Below are 16934 nucleotides of genomic sequence, written 5' to 3' on the forward strand. Positions count from 1 at the left end.
CCCTGCCGCATCATGTCTTGGCTGCTGGGCCACGGAGGCCTTGTGGGGAGGGCAGCAGGGTGGGGATCCCAAGCCCAGGGCAGGCAGCCTGCCTCTATCCCATGCAGAAATCTGGGGGGCATGTGCTTCCCATGTCCCCCCAGGATTGCATACAGCAGCAGGGAGCCAGCCCTCCCTCGCTTCCCAGATGAGCTGCCTACAGCCCTGTTCCACTTCCTGACAGGGCCCTGTGGCTGCACATGGCCCTGGACACCAAGCCCCACGCACCCTGGGTAGCAGCTCCAACCCTGCCTAACTACCCCGCTCAGTATGGGGGCCCCCAATCCCATCCCCCTGACTTACCTGTGGGAGCTACTCTTTAGACTGCTTGGCAGCCATGTGCTTGTGTATGTGCACATGATGCCCCCTGCCTGACTACCCTCCTCCCACTCCCCCCCAGACCCTTGCAGGCTGGAACACTGCCAGTCTGCAAGATGAAATCACCCTTAACCTGCAATTTTCTCCTTAAAAGAGAAAATCCAGGTTTTTCTCCTTAATGAGAAAATCTGTGTTTTACTGTATTTTTCCATTGCGAACAGAAATCCTCTATCCCTGCTGATAAATGTTTTATGCTTTGCCATTGAGAGGGTTACATGCCTTTGCACTTTCACCATTCGTTTTTAAAATTTGTTTAATAAAGCTTTAAAAATTCAAAAAGAAGTTAGGCTTATCTGAAAGGATAAATCCATGTAATATTTTTTTTTTCATGGGGAAATTTTAGTTCTAAAGGTAGTTTTTGAGAAAGTTGCAGGTGCCTGGATATGATATTTAAACTGTAACTTGCACACTCAGTCTAAAAATGCGGATCTTCTATTTAATTTATGTAGAAGCAGCCAGGCCTGTGAAAAGAGTACAAATCTCTCTTTGTAGTCATTGCATTGATATTCCTTGCTGGTTTCTAGCTTAAGCCAGACTGAAAAGAAACATGTGCATTGTGTTATGCCTGATCACAGATTGACTAGCATAGTCTGATGAAAAGAGGCTATGGATGATGATACCAATATCAGCCTAATTTGCTCTCTCTACATCAGCATCTATAAAGCATCCTGGGAATTGCTCACCCTACACTCAGTGCAGCTGGTCACATGAGTCTGAATTTTCAGTTCAGTTCATTAGTCAGCCATTTTGGTCAACACCCTGCCTACTGCGCACAACCAATCCTATTAGCACTCGGTATTCTGGCTCATCTGGGGGAGAAAGGCTGGCACTTCGATTCAGCACTTCTGGAGATCTATTTGTTTGTTTTGGGGTGGTTGTTTTTTTTCCTCATTTTGATTTGGAAACCTAAAAAGGAAGCTTTCCTTTTTTTTTTTTTTTTTTTCCTTGTTGTTTTTGATGCAGAGGGCAAGATTTCTCTGGATGCTTAGGATTCATTGCCTCTAGCACAGCTGAAGAAAGAGAATTGGCAGAGAGAAAGGAGGAGGAGACAGACAAGAAGAGGAGCATCATTTTTTGTCTTGCTCTGTGTGTGTGTGTGTGTGTGTGTGTGTTTGTATATATGAAAAGACAAGGGCAGTTTGTGTCATCCTGAGCAAATTGCTCTTAAACAGCAAGGTATTTCTTTTTTTTTTTTCCCCATTTGGAAAGCTTTTCTTTCTAGTCCTTTTTTTGTTGTTGTTGTACCAGCTGAGTCATCATGTCTGCTCTGACGCCTCAAAGTGATATGCCAACCCCCACCACAGACAAGATCACGCAGGCTGCCATGGAGACCATCTATCTTTGCAAATTCCGAGTGTCAATGGATGGAGAATGGCTCTGCCTGCGCGAGCTGGATGACATCTCACTTACGCCTGACCCTGAACCTACCCATGAAGGTATGGTCAAATTCTGTAGTAGGGGAGCCCTGCAGCCGCCTCATTGTTACAAGCATGGAATGTGGGAGACGGGTGGTCTTCACTATACTGGTGCTTTCATAATGTTGTGAAAAACTTGACCAGAATTGTATCTCTCAGCCAAAACAATATATAACTCTGAAAACAGTCTAAAGATAATTGCATCTTTTTCCAGCATCAGAAATGTGCTGTATTTTTTTTTTTCAGTTTAGAACCCTGAAGGTCCATCATAAGAGATGAGGTTTTGTATTGTCATAGGGAAGTAAATAACCTGAATATTTTTACTGGTGCGTTTTATTTTTACATCCCTCTTTAAACAGTTATTAAAAATCTTTCAGCTGTTTTGTAAATAGGCTGTGTTTTTAAAAAAGAAAATGGAGCACAAAAATATGGGAATTATGTATGAGAATAAATTTTTGGCAAATCGCAAGGGCTTGTGCAGTCATGTCTGGTATCAGGTGATGATGTTACTAGGACTCCTGCAGTCAGTTGTTTACAATGGCTTTGAAGCCTGGGGCCTGGAACAAAGCTATGTAAAACATTTGTCTTTCCTTTTCTGGGAGGAGTACTGATTAGTAATGTGACTGACAGTAGGAGTTTAATATCCAGGTGAAGTGCAGTGAGAATGAAATAGAAAGAACCAATGTAAAGCTTTATAATGCATAAAATCCCTATCCTATCCTGTCCTACAAAAATAATGGTAAACTGTGGGGGGTTGCATTTCACACAGCATGCTTGTGACCCAATAGTTACTTTAATATCCAGTGCTGCAAGGTGCTGAACTCTCCTTGAAATGACATATCAATTGAAGCTGAGAACCTCTTTCAGCAGTAGGTTCTTATTCAGTAACTATCATGATGTAACTCTACAAACTAGTTATTGAGTCATTTGGCATTGGCTGTGTCAAATTAGTAACATCTTATTTTGATAATTTGCTAGATGGGACTTTTGTATGGAATTGGTCTTGAAAATAAGATTGGTTGCAGGGACAACAAGCAGTCCATTAGCTCAGACTCTCTTGCAAAGGCAAAGTAATGAAGAATGCAAAGGGTTTCAAAATAAATCCATTTTAAGTGTTTCCCATTGTGCTTGGATACTGCAGTGCACACTTTCAGACTCTGGTGTCCAAACTAATAGGCATAATGGAAAGTATGAGGATGAAATGGCAGATATGGCCTTGAATTTTCTTGCTGTGGCATCTGTGTGTTATGTTACTCATATTACTTCCTAGTTTTAGAATTTGCTCATTTTTGTCTTATGGCCTGTTCTTTGTTGAAAGTACATTTTTTGAGTATTGTGAAAAGAGTGGATTTTGAGAGAAATTTCTTATCTTCTGTGACTTGCGTGATGCACATGCCCTTTTTTTAGGAAATCTCGATCTAGTATTAGAGGTGGAAAAATGGGTTCAGTGTTGCTGTTAGTTTTGGAGAACCTCTTCGGTCAGATATTCATTCTGCACTCATGGATTTGTTTAGATGCAGGTTCCATTCTATATGATCCTCCAAACTTAATCTGAAAGCTGGACTACCATTAATTTAGTTTGGGCCCAGCTCTGCTTAGCCTCTTCTATAAAGATGCTGAAAACATGTCTATCTTCTGTAATCTGATCATGTACTAATTCAAATCATATGCATATCTAAAAAAAGAACACCCAAAGTACACACAACAAACCCTTTCTACCTGAATAAAATGCTTCTATGCATAATAGCTTTTATTTTCAAAATTGTAGCTAAGGATGCTTTTTTATTTTTTTTTATTTATTTATTAAATACTGGATCCTGTTAGAAAATACTGACCTTTCTGCAGACACATTTATATCTGGAATTTTTTTTTCAGATATAAATTGAATAACATGTAAAACTAACCTGACCTGTTAGATGTGTGTAGCCCTACAGTTTAGGAAGGTCATGAGCGAGAGAGCGAGCGCGAGTGCTGCCTGTTGGGGCCCAGATCATGGTTTTATCAAAGATGATCACTATGTCTTTCCCCTTACAAAATGAGGCTCACAAGCTTGTTTATCATTTTTATTTTTATTGTCATATTATTAGTAACAATAATAATAATTTGAAATATAATTAAGCTATAAATAGTTTAAAAGTAGCAGCCTGTGGGATGTGTGCATCTCTTAAACCCTTTCTGTTCCTCAAGGGATTCTTCTTGCAGCTTCTTCCAATTCTATCAGCAGTAAGCTGTTGTATAGTATAGTGACACCTAGATTACCCATGATGCCTGGCACAAATAAAGGTAGGTAAGAAACTTCACCCTGCTCCTAAAACATCAGTGGTGGTGCCTCAGGATGAGCTTCTGTCTTGGCATCAGTAGTTTCCATAGTGGCTGTTTTCTCTCCCACAATGACTGGTTCTTATGGTGTTACAGATGAGCAGCCCAAAAGGGAAATGAGAGCAAGAAGGAGCAGTGTGCTTGCTTGTAAAAGAAAGAAATAATATTAGGTCTTCAATGAGAGGAAAGAAAGGCCGTAGACAGGGAGAACAAAAGAGAAAATGAGGAAGGAAAGAGAATGATGGCAACAGCACAGGGAACTCAGTGAAGAGAGCTTTGAGTTTGGAGAATTTTGATTTATTATTATGTATATTATTTATTATATTTTATTGTCTTTCTATAACTTTCTGGGAAGTCTGCACTGCTTGACTGTGTTGGAATCATTAATGGTTTCTAGTCTCTCCTATGTCTGGTTCCCAATATTTTCAACTGATTCCTTGGTTTTGTAGCCTGTCTTTCTGACGGGCTATAATGTGATTTATACTTTGCAAATATTGCTACTTTGCTATTCTGAACCTGCGCACCCGTCGCCATTCTAGTGCTTTTGCTTGTCCTCATTGTCGTCACTGTCCTCATTCTCTTCGGAGGGCTTCCTTCTGACAAGTCTGTGCCAGTCCCCTTTCCACCATATGAGGTCCACCATCTCTTTCCCATTGTGCTACATACAGGCCCACAGCTCATCCTCCCACAGCTGGTCACATGTGCAGCTCTGCAGGCTGCTGACAGGCCTTGCACCTGGCTAATTGTGTGCCACCTGTCAGCAGCCTGCGGCGTTGGACATGCAACCAGCCATGGGATATTGGGGTGCAGCGGTGGCCTCTGCATGCGAGCCCCCTTGCCCCAGGTCAGTCCACAGAGGGGTGCTGCTGCCCTCCCCCCCCCGCTCCTGGGGGAGGGCTCACAGAAACACACTCCTGCTCCCCACCCACATTTGGACCCTTTGTGCCTCACTGCCTCCCGGTTGCCAATCAGGTGAGCAAGCTGGAGTGGGGGGAGGGGAGGCGCTGCGATGTGCCACATGGGGCCGGCGGCACCTGGTACGCCCCTCCTCCGCCGAGTAAGAGGCGATTTTTGTGGGACTGTGCCGTGGGAGATGCCGCCATCGCCACCCCCCAGGGCACACTCTGTCCCCACCTGCCTGCACATACCTCCTATGACCTTTCCAAGTACCCCGAGGGGTACGCATACCCCTGGTTGACAACCCTGATATATGGAATCTGATTATTGGATGGTCATCTTAAAAACGGGGCTATCTTGTGACACTCCATGAGCTTTCATCCACACAGCTCTCAGAGCTGCATTAATTAAAGTGCCCCCCACCCTGTCTCCTGGATTATATCTGTAAATGTCCGCAGGTGCTGTGATTTGTTGTCTGGATGGAGAATGTATGAGCAGTTGCAACCTTTGCAGCTATTAATCCTGGATTCCCCAAGTGGAGGGTGACATTGAGCACAGTAGGTGTTCAATATTTATGAGAAGAAGCCTTATGTCATCTCTGTACTCAGGAGCCTCTGATTACATTAGAATTCCCTTAAGTAACCTGATTTTGTTATTTTAGATGGAGGAGCAAGAAAGGAGTTAATATTTCAGGAACATAAGGATGTATCAGTAAAACAGAAGTGCGAGGCGAGCTATTGCTTAGCCATTGATATTTAAAAGAAATAAACATCCTGTCTGCAGCAGTTGGCTTTTTTTTAATAGGAAAAAATGGCTATATATTCTTGTTCCCACTTTTTTCCAGACAAAAAACAGTCTTTTCAGCTCTGATTTTGATCTCAGTTATGCCAGTATAAATTTGGAATAACTCCCTTTTCTTCAGTAGAAATTATCTGGGGTTCGCTGGGGTAATTAAGAATAGAATCTGTCCTTTTTGACTTGTGGAAAAGGAGCATAATCAAGCTTCCGGGTACAGTCAATAACTTTCAGCCTCTAGCAACAGTATATCATAATTATTGTACGTACCCTATTTACCCCATCCAAGATAACTTTAATTTTGGACAACTCCCCAGTAATTAGATTCCATAATAGAAAATTATGAATTTGTTGATAATTTTCCATATGTAGAATCTAATTGTTGGGGAGACCTTTTTAATTTGTCCCTCCCACCGCTGAGGCACTTGCCCTCCTTCCCCCCATAGCATTTATTTTAGGTTTTGGCTCTGGCTCTGGCTCCAGCTCTGTCCTCAGCTTGGCCACTGACAGCTCTGGCTCCATGCCCAGATCATGGTCAGAATTGGAGCCAGAGAAGCTCCTCTACTACTGCAGTCTCCTCGGTGCTCCTCCCTGCTATTGCAAGCTGGAGATGTTGGCACTGCTGGCTGAGGCAGGGTGGTGCAGGTGGCAAGGAACAGTGTGTGGCAGTGGGGAGTGTGGGAGAGCTGTGGGAAACCACTGTGTGTGGTGAGGGGGTTGAGTGCGAGGGGAAAGAGGGGTGCAGGGGTGAGTGAGCAAGTGGCAGGTGTGGCAAGTACCAGGGAGGAGACAGGCAGAGCTGGCAACGAAGCCTGAACCTGAACCTTGGCAGCTGCCTGCCCTGCCCTACCCATACTCAGCTCTAAGATGAGACTTTATTTTCTCATGTTGCATGTTAAATTCTAGCAAACACAGTAATTTAGGCTGCTGACAGATGTTACACTTAAGATATAATTAACCTTTTAATCTCAACATAAACAGTAACCCAGCCACACCTTCAGAAAATTGGGGAAACCAGTCACAAAAATATTCCACAAACCGTGTAACACTTTTGGCAAGTTTCCCTTGTGCCTTAAAATTGAACACGTGGCAGGGTAGCCCCTCGATGCAGCCTGATGCCAGCTGCATGGTGAGGCTTGGTTGACTGCTCTCCTCCCCCCATGTTGGCAAGTTGACAGCTCTGTGCTGCAGCAACGCATGGTGCTGCACCCCTTTGCTTTCAGGGTGCTGAAAGGAGGGGAGTCCATTTGCTGGGCTGGGTCTTGAGGAGTTGCAGGGCTTGGAACTTACCTTGCACCTGAGCCTTCCTGGGAGTTGAGACAAAGCAAGTGCTATGCCAGGTCAGGGTGAACCACAGGGCTCCCCATGACTGAGCAGGTTGATTTCGTTGCCTTGCAGCTAGATATTTTGCATAAATCGAAATAAGATAAGTTTCACTTTATCTTGTAAAAGAACTTCAGAATTTTGCATAGGTCGTGATCATGCTGAACAGTTAGTGAACTTTTTTTCCACTCTTTTCTTCTTTTACATAAGATGATAGAAGAGAAAAAGAAAAAGAAAGTTATCATACTGAATTTCTAATGGTTTTCTTAAACCTTGTAATCTTCCAGCTACTGTGTGAATTCTAATTTAGAGATGAGTGCTCTTTAGTCCTTCTTTTTGAATTTGTAAGCAGTGTTAACCAGTTTATTTATACTGATTTATTCTCTCCCTTCTTAGATCTGATATACTTTTGTTATCTTCTCTTTTCCCCCTCTTTTTTGGCTATAGAAGTCAGACCTAACTTTTCTTCTTTCATCTTTTGTCAGCAGTTTCAGCTCGTTTTACCTACCCATCAGAGCCTTAGTAGAGTTGACTAAAATTCCCAAGAACTCTTATGTTTCATTTTTAAAAGTGACTTGCGACTTGAGTAATGTAATGGGTCTTAGGAGCCAAAGGCCTAAAGCACTGAGTGCTGTACTGTTTTTTTTTTTTTTTAACTATTCTGGTTAAGGTGCTAATTTTTTTTTAATTGAAAAAGTTAAATAGCTACAACTTTCATCCATGCTGTGAATGAATTACACCACTATTATGATGCCATTTATTGTTATTAGTTGATTTTCCCCCTAAATTTATTAGGATAATCTGCATTGTATAAACAATGTGTATATGTAGACAACCTTTAAAATCACATTTTAAAAAATTAGGTTTTAAGCTTTTTTTGATCCAGTTAGGTAACTACTTGTATTTTTTTCTTTCAACTGACTTCTAGGAAACAACTGAGAAGTCACATTAAGCACTCTTGTAAATCATACTAGATATCTATCTGCACCTCAGGTGTATAAATAATTCTGTAAATTTGACCCTTGGGTGCTTTTAAAATTATTACTTGTTCTTTTAAAGAAATGGACCATAATTTCCCTCAGTATTCTAAAGTGATCTTGCACTTGATAATTTTCAAGAACCTTGCTTAGATATTAAGGTCTTACTTGCTTATTTTCTTGCTGAGATGAACAGTGTTGATGGGTTTAACATGTTATTCACAGTCGCCTTTCCCAAAGCTTTTACAGGATCATGCATCCTACTATTCTTTAATCTGTAATCTTGATTATTTGGTGCCCTTGAAATGATTAATTTTAAATTTCTGTAAACTAAGACAACCAAATAAACTTGAAAGTATTTTTCTTTGCGTCTGCTAATGCCCTCCCTCCTACTTTTGCAGAGTTTTTTTTCCTACATTGCAAGTTGAAATTTCAGATTGACCTGATTCTTGTCAGATTTACTTGTGCCCACAGGTTTCTCCAAAACAGCTTAGAAGAAACTGGTGACTGCTTAGTTTGTTGCAGTCTTGGTATGCCAGGAGAAAGAACAGAGAAAATGGAGCAGGCTGTGTACAGACAATTTACATGTAGTTTACATTTACGAGACTGGGAGATTTCCATTGTATCCAAACAACCAGACATTTAATGAAGGCATAGAAATATAGAGATGTCAGTGGCCATGACCTGAATACAGCCTCCTGCTTGTCATATGTAAACTGATATTTTGTTTTTCATGCCAGATAGATAAATTACTGTCTTAAGTAAGATGAGAAGTTTTTTCCTGTGTTACTTTTGACTGCAGACTCAGATTCATCATGTCACTTCTTGAAAGTCCAAATTACTTTATTAATGCTCGAGTATGATGGCAAAACTTGAAATTGACTCTCCCCTGTTGAGATTTCACTGTCCATATGTTTTTAATTATGCAGGAGAGACCTGCAGCGCTTTCTTTCCTTTTTTTCGTTCCTGTTGACTTTAAAAATTGTTTTCTCCTGCATTTGTTGTTACTGAAATGTAGTCTGTCTTTATTTGTAACATACCGTAAAATTCATCCACATTTTGATTTAGGGTGACAACTCATCCCTAATAGGTCAGGACAGTCCCGGAATGGGAATGTTAAGTCCCAGTCCTGGGCTTCATGACTCTGGGACAACATTTGTCCCAGATTCAGTTTCATGCAGGAATCCAGGTTTTCCATTCACTGTGGAAAACCATGGAAAAGAGTGGGTTTCCCCTTGCAAGCTGGCAGAGTTCCAGGTTGCTTGGGGCTGTCAGGAGTGGGATGCAGGGGGTGCTACATGCATGTGCTCACCTACATGTGTGCATGTGGCTTGCAAGACAGCCAGGCATCATGGAGAGCAGCTCCCTGCAGGTATGTCTATGGGGGGGAAGAGGGCATGGGGGTGGGCAGATTGAGGCCTCAACAGTGAGGGAGGGAGTGGTGCTGGGGGGCACCGAGTCATGTGCCCCTTCCCTACAATTTGTGGATGGTGTGCTGGCAGATGTGGGCCGCTTGCTGTGGCCTTGGGGGTTCCACCCTGGCAATGCTGCCATGTCAAGGCACTCCCTGTTCACCTGGCAGTGGTGGGGAGTTGTGTCCCCTGCTGCTGCTGGACAGGCAGGGGGCACATGGCTAGCATGGGGTTCCTGTAGGTAAGGCATGCAGGTGCGCACATGCACATGGCACCCCCTGCATCCCGCTGCTGACAGCCCCAGGCAGCCCGGAAGCCTGCAGTGGGCAGCCCACATCCACCCCCTCTCTGCTCAGCTTTGCTTTGGCCATGCTGCCAGTGAGGGCAGATGGGGGAGAGGTGGCCATGTGTCCCACCTTTTTCATTTTGAAAAGGTGGTCACCCTAATTTGATGGTAGTTTTTTTGTGGGCCTACTTACGTAACTAGCATGTACAGAGCTTTTGTATTTCCAGTCCTTCTATATGACTTTCCACTTTTTCACACATGGCATCTTTTTGAGAAGGAGCAGTTGAGAATACAACCAGCAAAAGAATCTGGTTGCTGACCTTCTCGTAAGCACAAGTTTCCATCATTTCTTTCACCTCTAAAATAGAGTTGATACTAGTCCAGCAGAGGGCTAGACTAGATGACTTCTTGAGGTCCCTTCTAGCCCTCCTTTTATATGATTCATAAGAGTATTGAGAGCCATCTAACAGTGAAGCTGCAGATACTATGGTTGGTAGAGGGTGCTTTATAAATTAATAGAATTATGGCTTTAAGTATTTTTGAGACTAAGAAATACAGAACTTTCAGGGTTGCACCACTTACAAAGCACTTATGAATGGTCAGTTTGAGATGGCTAAACAGTGACTGGTTTTTTTTTTTTCTGTGAAAGAGCAGTCTTTTGATACAGTAGAGCACTGAGACTGTGTGTGTGTGAAGAAACTTCTGTGTTGATTTATTTTGAGTTCATGCTCTGGTTTGGTTCTTCATTTTAGTTGAGGCATTTGCAACATAATTTTAAAGACTTCTGTCTTTTTTTTTTTTTTACTTCTGTGAAGTGTTTTTGTTCATGGCTTGTGTAATTCCCAGATCATATTTGTCTGCAATTCTCATTTTGTTTCACTTGGCATTTTGATAGCAAAGAGGGAAGAAGTCGAGTGTTTATAGATGCATTTTACGCATAAGAACAAACGCTAGCTTTTCTATTGGGTGTTGGTCTTTAATTGCTACCATGTTTTGTATTTGTCTCCAAGTTGCTGCTGGGAGTATCCTTAAAAAGGTCTTAAGAACATTGTCTTAAATTTACTTTGTGGGAAAGGATAATGTTTTAAGCAGAATGTCAGGTCTAGGGCTATTCTGTGTTGTTCCAGCCCCTCCGCCCCATCCTGAGGATTTATTATATAGTGGGTGCCTATCTACAAATGATGTGGTTGTGTGTGTTAAGCGCTTCATTTGTTTGAGGAAGGAGCTCAAGCACAGAATGCTATATCCTATGTTCAGTGTTTTTTTCCTAGAGTGAATCTTGTAGGTCACTCGAACTAAATATGTAGGTTATGTGCACAAGACCAGTGGTACAGTATTTTGTTCAGCTTTGGGTGAGGAGGGCTGTGTTAGATATTTGTTCAGATTTAAATGAAGCAACCTAAAGCAAAGCCTCTTCTGGTCTCTAGCCACTCTTGCTATTAGATTCTTCCCAACTGCTGTCAGAAAAACATTTATATCAAATCAGATACTGCATTTCCCCTGCCTCTTTCCATTATGTCAGAGACCACAAGCCATACTTCCTCAGTGTGTAGCTGGGTCTTCTGTATGAAGTTTTTGAGGTTGTTTACTAGTGTGGCATTGCAGTGTTTAGCAGTATTCCCCTGGGGGTGGTTTCCAGCTTGATATAGTATTTTTTGCAGTCCATATGCCAAAAGAAAGCATGACCTTCCCATATTTCTGACTTCATCATATTGCAGCGGATGGTCATGGTGGGGCCAGGGCAGGACATTGTAGTTCCTTTGATATTTTTTTTTTTTTTTTTTTTTAGAATAGCTCTTACAATATTATTAATGCGTTCCTTGTTTTCACTCTGGATCTGTCTTGCTCATGAGTCCAGTCTTTAGAGAAATGAATATACCTGTGCAATGGTTTTTCTTTAAAAATTGCAGTTTAAAAAATATGGCCACACGAGTTGTCAAACTTATTTGAGTTCTTTTTTGTTTTTGTTTTTAAAGCTTTAATATATTTGCTTATACAAATGCAGCCTTTTCAGTGCCCACTTCCTGCTTTTTAATTATTTGGGTTCAAGGCCTCCATTTATATCATTGATCTTACTATGGACAATTTGCTCTTATTATTTATACCACTTATTATGAATATATTATATGTATGTGGATTTCTGCTATGATCTGTTTTCGAATCTTAAAGGAAAAATTGATAATTTGGGTGATCACCTTCATAGAGGTGAAGGTTCAGAGGCAACGGATTATTTTAATGGCAAGGAAATATATGTGGGTTCTTCATTTAATAGCTACAATTGCAGATGACACCTAGCTGTGGGGGTAGTAGATATGCCAGAGGGTAGGGCTAGGATTCAGAGTGATCTAGACAAATAGGAGGATTGGGCTGAAAGGAATCTCATGAGGTTCAACAAGGACAAGTGCAAAGTCCTGCAGTTGGGACAGAACAATCCCATGCACTAGTAGAGGCTGGGGGCTGACTGACTGGGCAGCAGTTCTGCAGAAAAGGACCTGGGGTTACAGTGGACAGTAAGCTGAATATGAGCCAGCAGTGTGCCCTTGTTGCCAAGAAGGCTAACAATATTGGGCTGCATTGGTAGGTGTGCTGGTGATTTTTCTTTTTTCCCCCTTCTATTCAGCACTGGTGAGGCCACATCTGGAGTACTGTGTTCAGTTTTGGGTCCCCCACTATAGAAAGGATGTGGACAAATTGGAGAGAGCCCAGTGAAGGGTGACAAAAATGGTGAGGGGGCTGGGGGGCATGACTTATGAGGAAAAGACTAAGGGAACTGGGCTTATTTAGTCTAGACAAGAGGAAACTGAGAGGGGACTTAATAGTAGCCTTCAACTACTTGAAGGGTTTGATAGAGGATGGAGCTAGACTCTTCTCAGTGATGGGTGATGACAGAACAAGGAGCCATGGTCTCGAGTTGCAGCAAGGGAAGCTTAGGTTAGATCTTGGGAAGAATGTTCTTCCTAGGAGTGTAGCAAGCACTGGAACAGGTTACCCAGAGAGGTGGTGGAAGCTCCATCCTTGGAGATTTTCAAAACCCAGCTAGGCAAAGGCTTGGTTGGGATGATCTAGTTGAGGCTGGTCCTGAGCAGGGGGTTGGACTAGATGTGACCTCCTGAGGTCCCTTCCAACCCTCATTTTCTATGATTCTATGTACTTTGTTAGGATTCTTAATAGTAGAAACAAATTGGTGGCATAGAAGATAGCTGATCCTTCGTAGACACCTGTTTCTCTCATGCTTTTTTATTGCCTCCAGATTTCCCTTTCTCATTAAATTTTAAGGAACTGTTTTTAACTGTAGGGTAGCATCTAATTAAGTCTTCCTTTATACACAGAGACTAATTAAGACTTCTAGCACTATGGCATAATTAACTAGATATTTAATGGCAACATCCAAGTCAAAGTAGGACATTCTGTTAAAGGGATGCCATGAAGGTAAAAAGAGCTGTCTAAAAATGTAGTATTTGAGATACTTAAGTTACTTGTTTTGAGTTTTCTTCTTTGCTATTTGAAAACATTAACGTAAAAGAGGAAAAGCTAACTATACAGGGTTATTGAGGAAAGGAATTTCCACAAACTGCTGTCAGTTGCATAAAGAAAAGTTAAAAACAATAGCCATATTTTTCTCTTATCTTTTTACGTTAAGTGCAAAGTCCTTATTATGTAGTAAAAAGGGTTTTACCAGTTCTCTTTCTGTCTTTTACTCGGACCAGTTTGTGTCCATTGAAGGGACGCTGCAAGGTGGAAGATGGACACTTGTTCTAAATGTGTAACCCCATGAAGGGCACTGTTAGGGAGGAGGTTTCAACCTCTGCTGATATGGATGCTTTTGTTACTGACAAGTGTTTCATGCTCAGTCCCGGGGGAGGGGGGGGCACACACTTCTCTGCACTTTCACCTTTTGTGTTTAACCTTTTTATAACACAGGTTTAAAAGTCAAGAAGTCTCTCTCTTTCTCTCTCTCATTTAGCCTATGATCCCTTTTACCTGACAACTAAGGTACATGCAGTGTAAGTCCTAGTATTTGGTAGTTTCTTCTTAGGCTTGCAAATGTTATTAAATATTTACAGGAGTTGTTGGACTGTTTAATGACTAAAAGAGTAAAGTGCTATGCCAATGGATAGAAGCAACCTCAGCTTTTTTATCAGTAGCATTCCATTATGTAAAGTGTTTTCCTCAAATATTTAATTTCTGAAAGACACTATCTTCAGTGCATATACTGTTTCTGAAAATGAGAATCTGTTCCACTTCCTTAGTCTCTTTAGATGTAGATACTCAGTTATTTATGAAAAAGTAAATATAGGTCTCATTAAAGAAATAAGGTATGAAACTTATTTTCAAAAAAAGGAATTGGTATTAACTGTAGAGTTTAATAGAATAATAAAATATAGAAATTGGTCATCAAGACTCTAATATGGAAGAGTTCTTGTGCTTAATGAGCTGTTCAGTGCAAAGTGTTTTGTTGTTTAAGTCAACACTGGTTTCTTGGTTTGGGGAGGAGGTGAGCAGTAGCTTTTCAGAGTGGGAAGGAGAAAGGAGGTCATAGGAAATGTACTTTGCCCAGAGCTCTGTTTGGAAGAAGGAATTAAATTTTCTCACCTCTCAAGCATACATACTGAATGAGAACTAGTGTTTCAGGAGAGAACAAAACACGTAAGTAAGAAGCCAAGAATTTGTTAACTTACAGTTCTGGTTTGGTAACTGTTTATGGAGTCAAGGACAGAGACTTGCTATGCTTTCTCTGTCCTGCCCACTTTTCTGCCTCCTCCCCTTTGCCTATCAGCAGCTTGCAGGACAGCAGCAGAATCAAGTGTTTTTGTTTGCGATGTTGGCACGCCATTTTTTGTGAAAATCTCTTTAAAATGTGAGTCGCACTCTGTAGAGCAGGAATGTCACTGTTTAGTCTTGCTTGTGTCTTGTGTACATTGTCTTTAAAACACAGAGCATATAGAGTTTTTGCTTTTCACTTTTAGCTCTATTTCCTTCTTTTATTTATGATGTCAAATTGAAAGGTTGTGGGGGGGGGGGAAGAAACCTGAAGCATATGCCAGTGTCACATGGAGAAGTTTGATATCACAAGTTTAGTTCCTTGATCTTCATAGTTATAAAACAAAAGTATAGATTTCTACATGGAATTCTTTATTAGGAAATGGTTTACACAAGTATTAGTCATGTTGAGAGTTAAACATACCCCAGTTCTACCTAGTATGAATTACTTGCTAGCTCTTATTAAAAATAAAAAGCTATCTCTTCTTAACCACCCAAAACAAAAACCACCAACAAAAAAGCCTTGTTATATTGCTTTGTGCAAACTAATAAACTCTTTTGAACTGCAAATCTCTTATCACTACCGAGTCATCTTATTACAAAAATTTCCCTTTCAGTTTTCCCTTTCTTATATCTTGATTTTGAATCTTTCCTTTAGATTATGGCTTGCATGACATATTTTCTTTCTTTTCCTTTCTTTTTGCTGTTTGCAAAGACTCTTGGGAGGATTTGACAGATTTGGTGGAGCAATTGCGTGATGATACTGAAGGTGCGTGCCACACCAACATCTTTCAGCTTTTATTTCCACTTGTCTTTGGTTTTTAAGATATCACACTGAGTCTGAGTACCAGCTACAGTTTTCCTTTTCATTGGTAATAAATGTGATTTATAAACATGCTTGTCTAGTTGAACTAGGTTCACCATCTGAACAGTGCTGTATTAGTTGCATCATTTGGCTTGAAATGTATGGTTTTTACTGTTGATATTTTAAACAAAATGTTTTCACTCACAACAGGCATGCATGCATGTATGTATGTGGTGGTATTTTTTTTTTTTTTAAACTGATTACCTTTTTTTAAAGAACATTGTAAAGACTTTTGTGTTCCAAATTTGATCTGTCTTGATATTGGTCCCATCTGTCCAGTCTTGCCTTTTCTTAAATTAACACTGATAAGAATTTAAAACAAAAAACCATGAAAAGATAAAGCTGTTAGTTCTTAAAATGAAGATGAGACCACAATAAAAGTTTAGAAGGTGTGGGACTAGTTTTCTTATTCTGGAACACTGTATGAAGCTACTGTCCTTCTGAATCGGTAGCTGGAATGACAGTTTCCAGGGCTGAGTGATATAGATCCAAGACATTTAAAATTAGGTTTTAAAACATGACTTTTAAAAAAAATCTTGTTGAGACTTCATACCAAATTTTCAATCTGTGCTATTATACGTTCTAATCAAAAGATGAAACAGATTCAGGATGGATAGGCATTTTTATGGGATGGCATAATAGTGCATCCTACATTTGTGCAGAGGGTTATGCTACCTGACCCTTGAGGGTTTCTTCCAGCCCTGTGATTTTTTTTTTTTTATGATCCTAATTCAATCTTATTTTTTTCAAAATGCTTCTTAGTGGCACTTGAAAGGAAGAAAGAAAGTAGTGCTTGATTTAGCAAACATGCATGTAACTTTTTGCTTGTATGACTAATGGGACTGCTTATGCTTAAATTTTAAGCTTTTGTATAAGTGTGGCAGGGGGGTGACCAGCCTGTGGCACAGGTACCACCAGTGGCATTAACAGCCTGTGTGCGTGGTATGTGGCAGATTGGGGAGGTGTACAAAGTTGGAGTCCACGGCAAACCCTATGGGACAGGAGGGGGTTTGTTGTACAGTTCTGAAAGTGGGGGGCACGTGGGTTAGAAGAGTAGGTTGGGATCCAGTTGTGAGAGCAGGGTTGGGGTGGGGGCAGCAGTCCTACCTGCACTAGAAACTCAAACAGTCCCGGCTAAGCTGCTGCTGCGTCTGTGAATACTCTGCCTGCCCCAGCTGTTACTCCTAAAACAACAGCAGCTGGGGACTGTTTTGGGAATTCCTGGCATGGGAATATTACCAGAGTACACCTGTACCTCTTCTTACTTGGCACCCAGGGCCAGAAGGGTGTAAGGGTGGCCAGAGCCTGGAATAAGCTTCCTAGAGAGGTGGTGCTCTCACCTTCCTTGGAAATCTTCAAGAGAAGACTGGATAGGTACCTGGCTGGGGTCTTATGACCCCTCCCACCCCCAGTGCTCCTTCCTGCCCATGGCAGGGCGTCGGACTAGATGATCTGTCTAGGTCCCTC

General features: G+C 41.3%; 1 protein-coding gene across 6 annotated transcripts in view; it reads left to right on the plus strand.

Moving 5' to 3' along the window:
- The first annotated feature begins 972 nt into the window (after positions 1 to 972).
- The window catches only part of RUFY3 (RUN and FYVE domain containing 3), a 78441-nt gene continuing 62479 nt past the window's right edge, over positions 973 to 16934 (plus strand). Inside the window, exons 1-2 of one of the 6 annotated variants that reach the window (XM_019534264.1) lie at positions 973 to 1853; positions 15318 to 15371. In XM_019534264.1, the coding sequence (XP_019389809.1) occupies positions 1676 to 1853; positions 15318 to 15371 (232 nt within the window). In that variant the 5' untranslated portion in view covers positions 973 to 1675. Of the gene's footprint in view, positions 1854 to 14392; positions 14489 to 15317; positions 15372 to 16934 lie in introns of those variants that run through there. The other 5 variants (XM_019534269.1, XM_019534267.1, XM_019534266.1 and 2 more) reach the window with 5 other exon arrangements.

This window comes from Crocodylus porosus, unplaced genomic scaffold (genome assembly GCF_001723895.1).
Source record: "Crocodylus porosus isolate Cpor-Errol unplaced genomic scaffold, CroPor_comp1, whole genome shotgun sequence".
Lineage (NCBI taxonomy): Eukaryota > Metazoa > Chordata > Crocodylia > Crocodylidae > Crocodylus > Crocodylus porosus.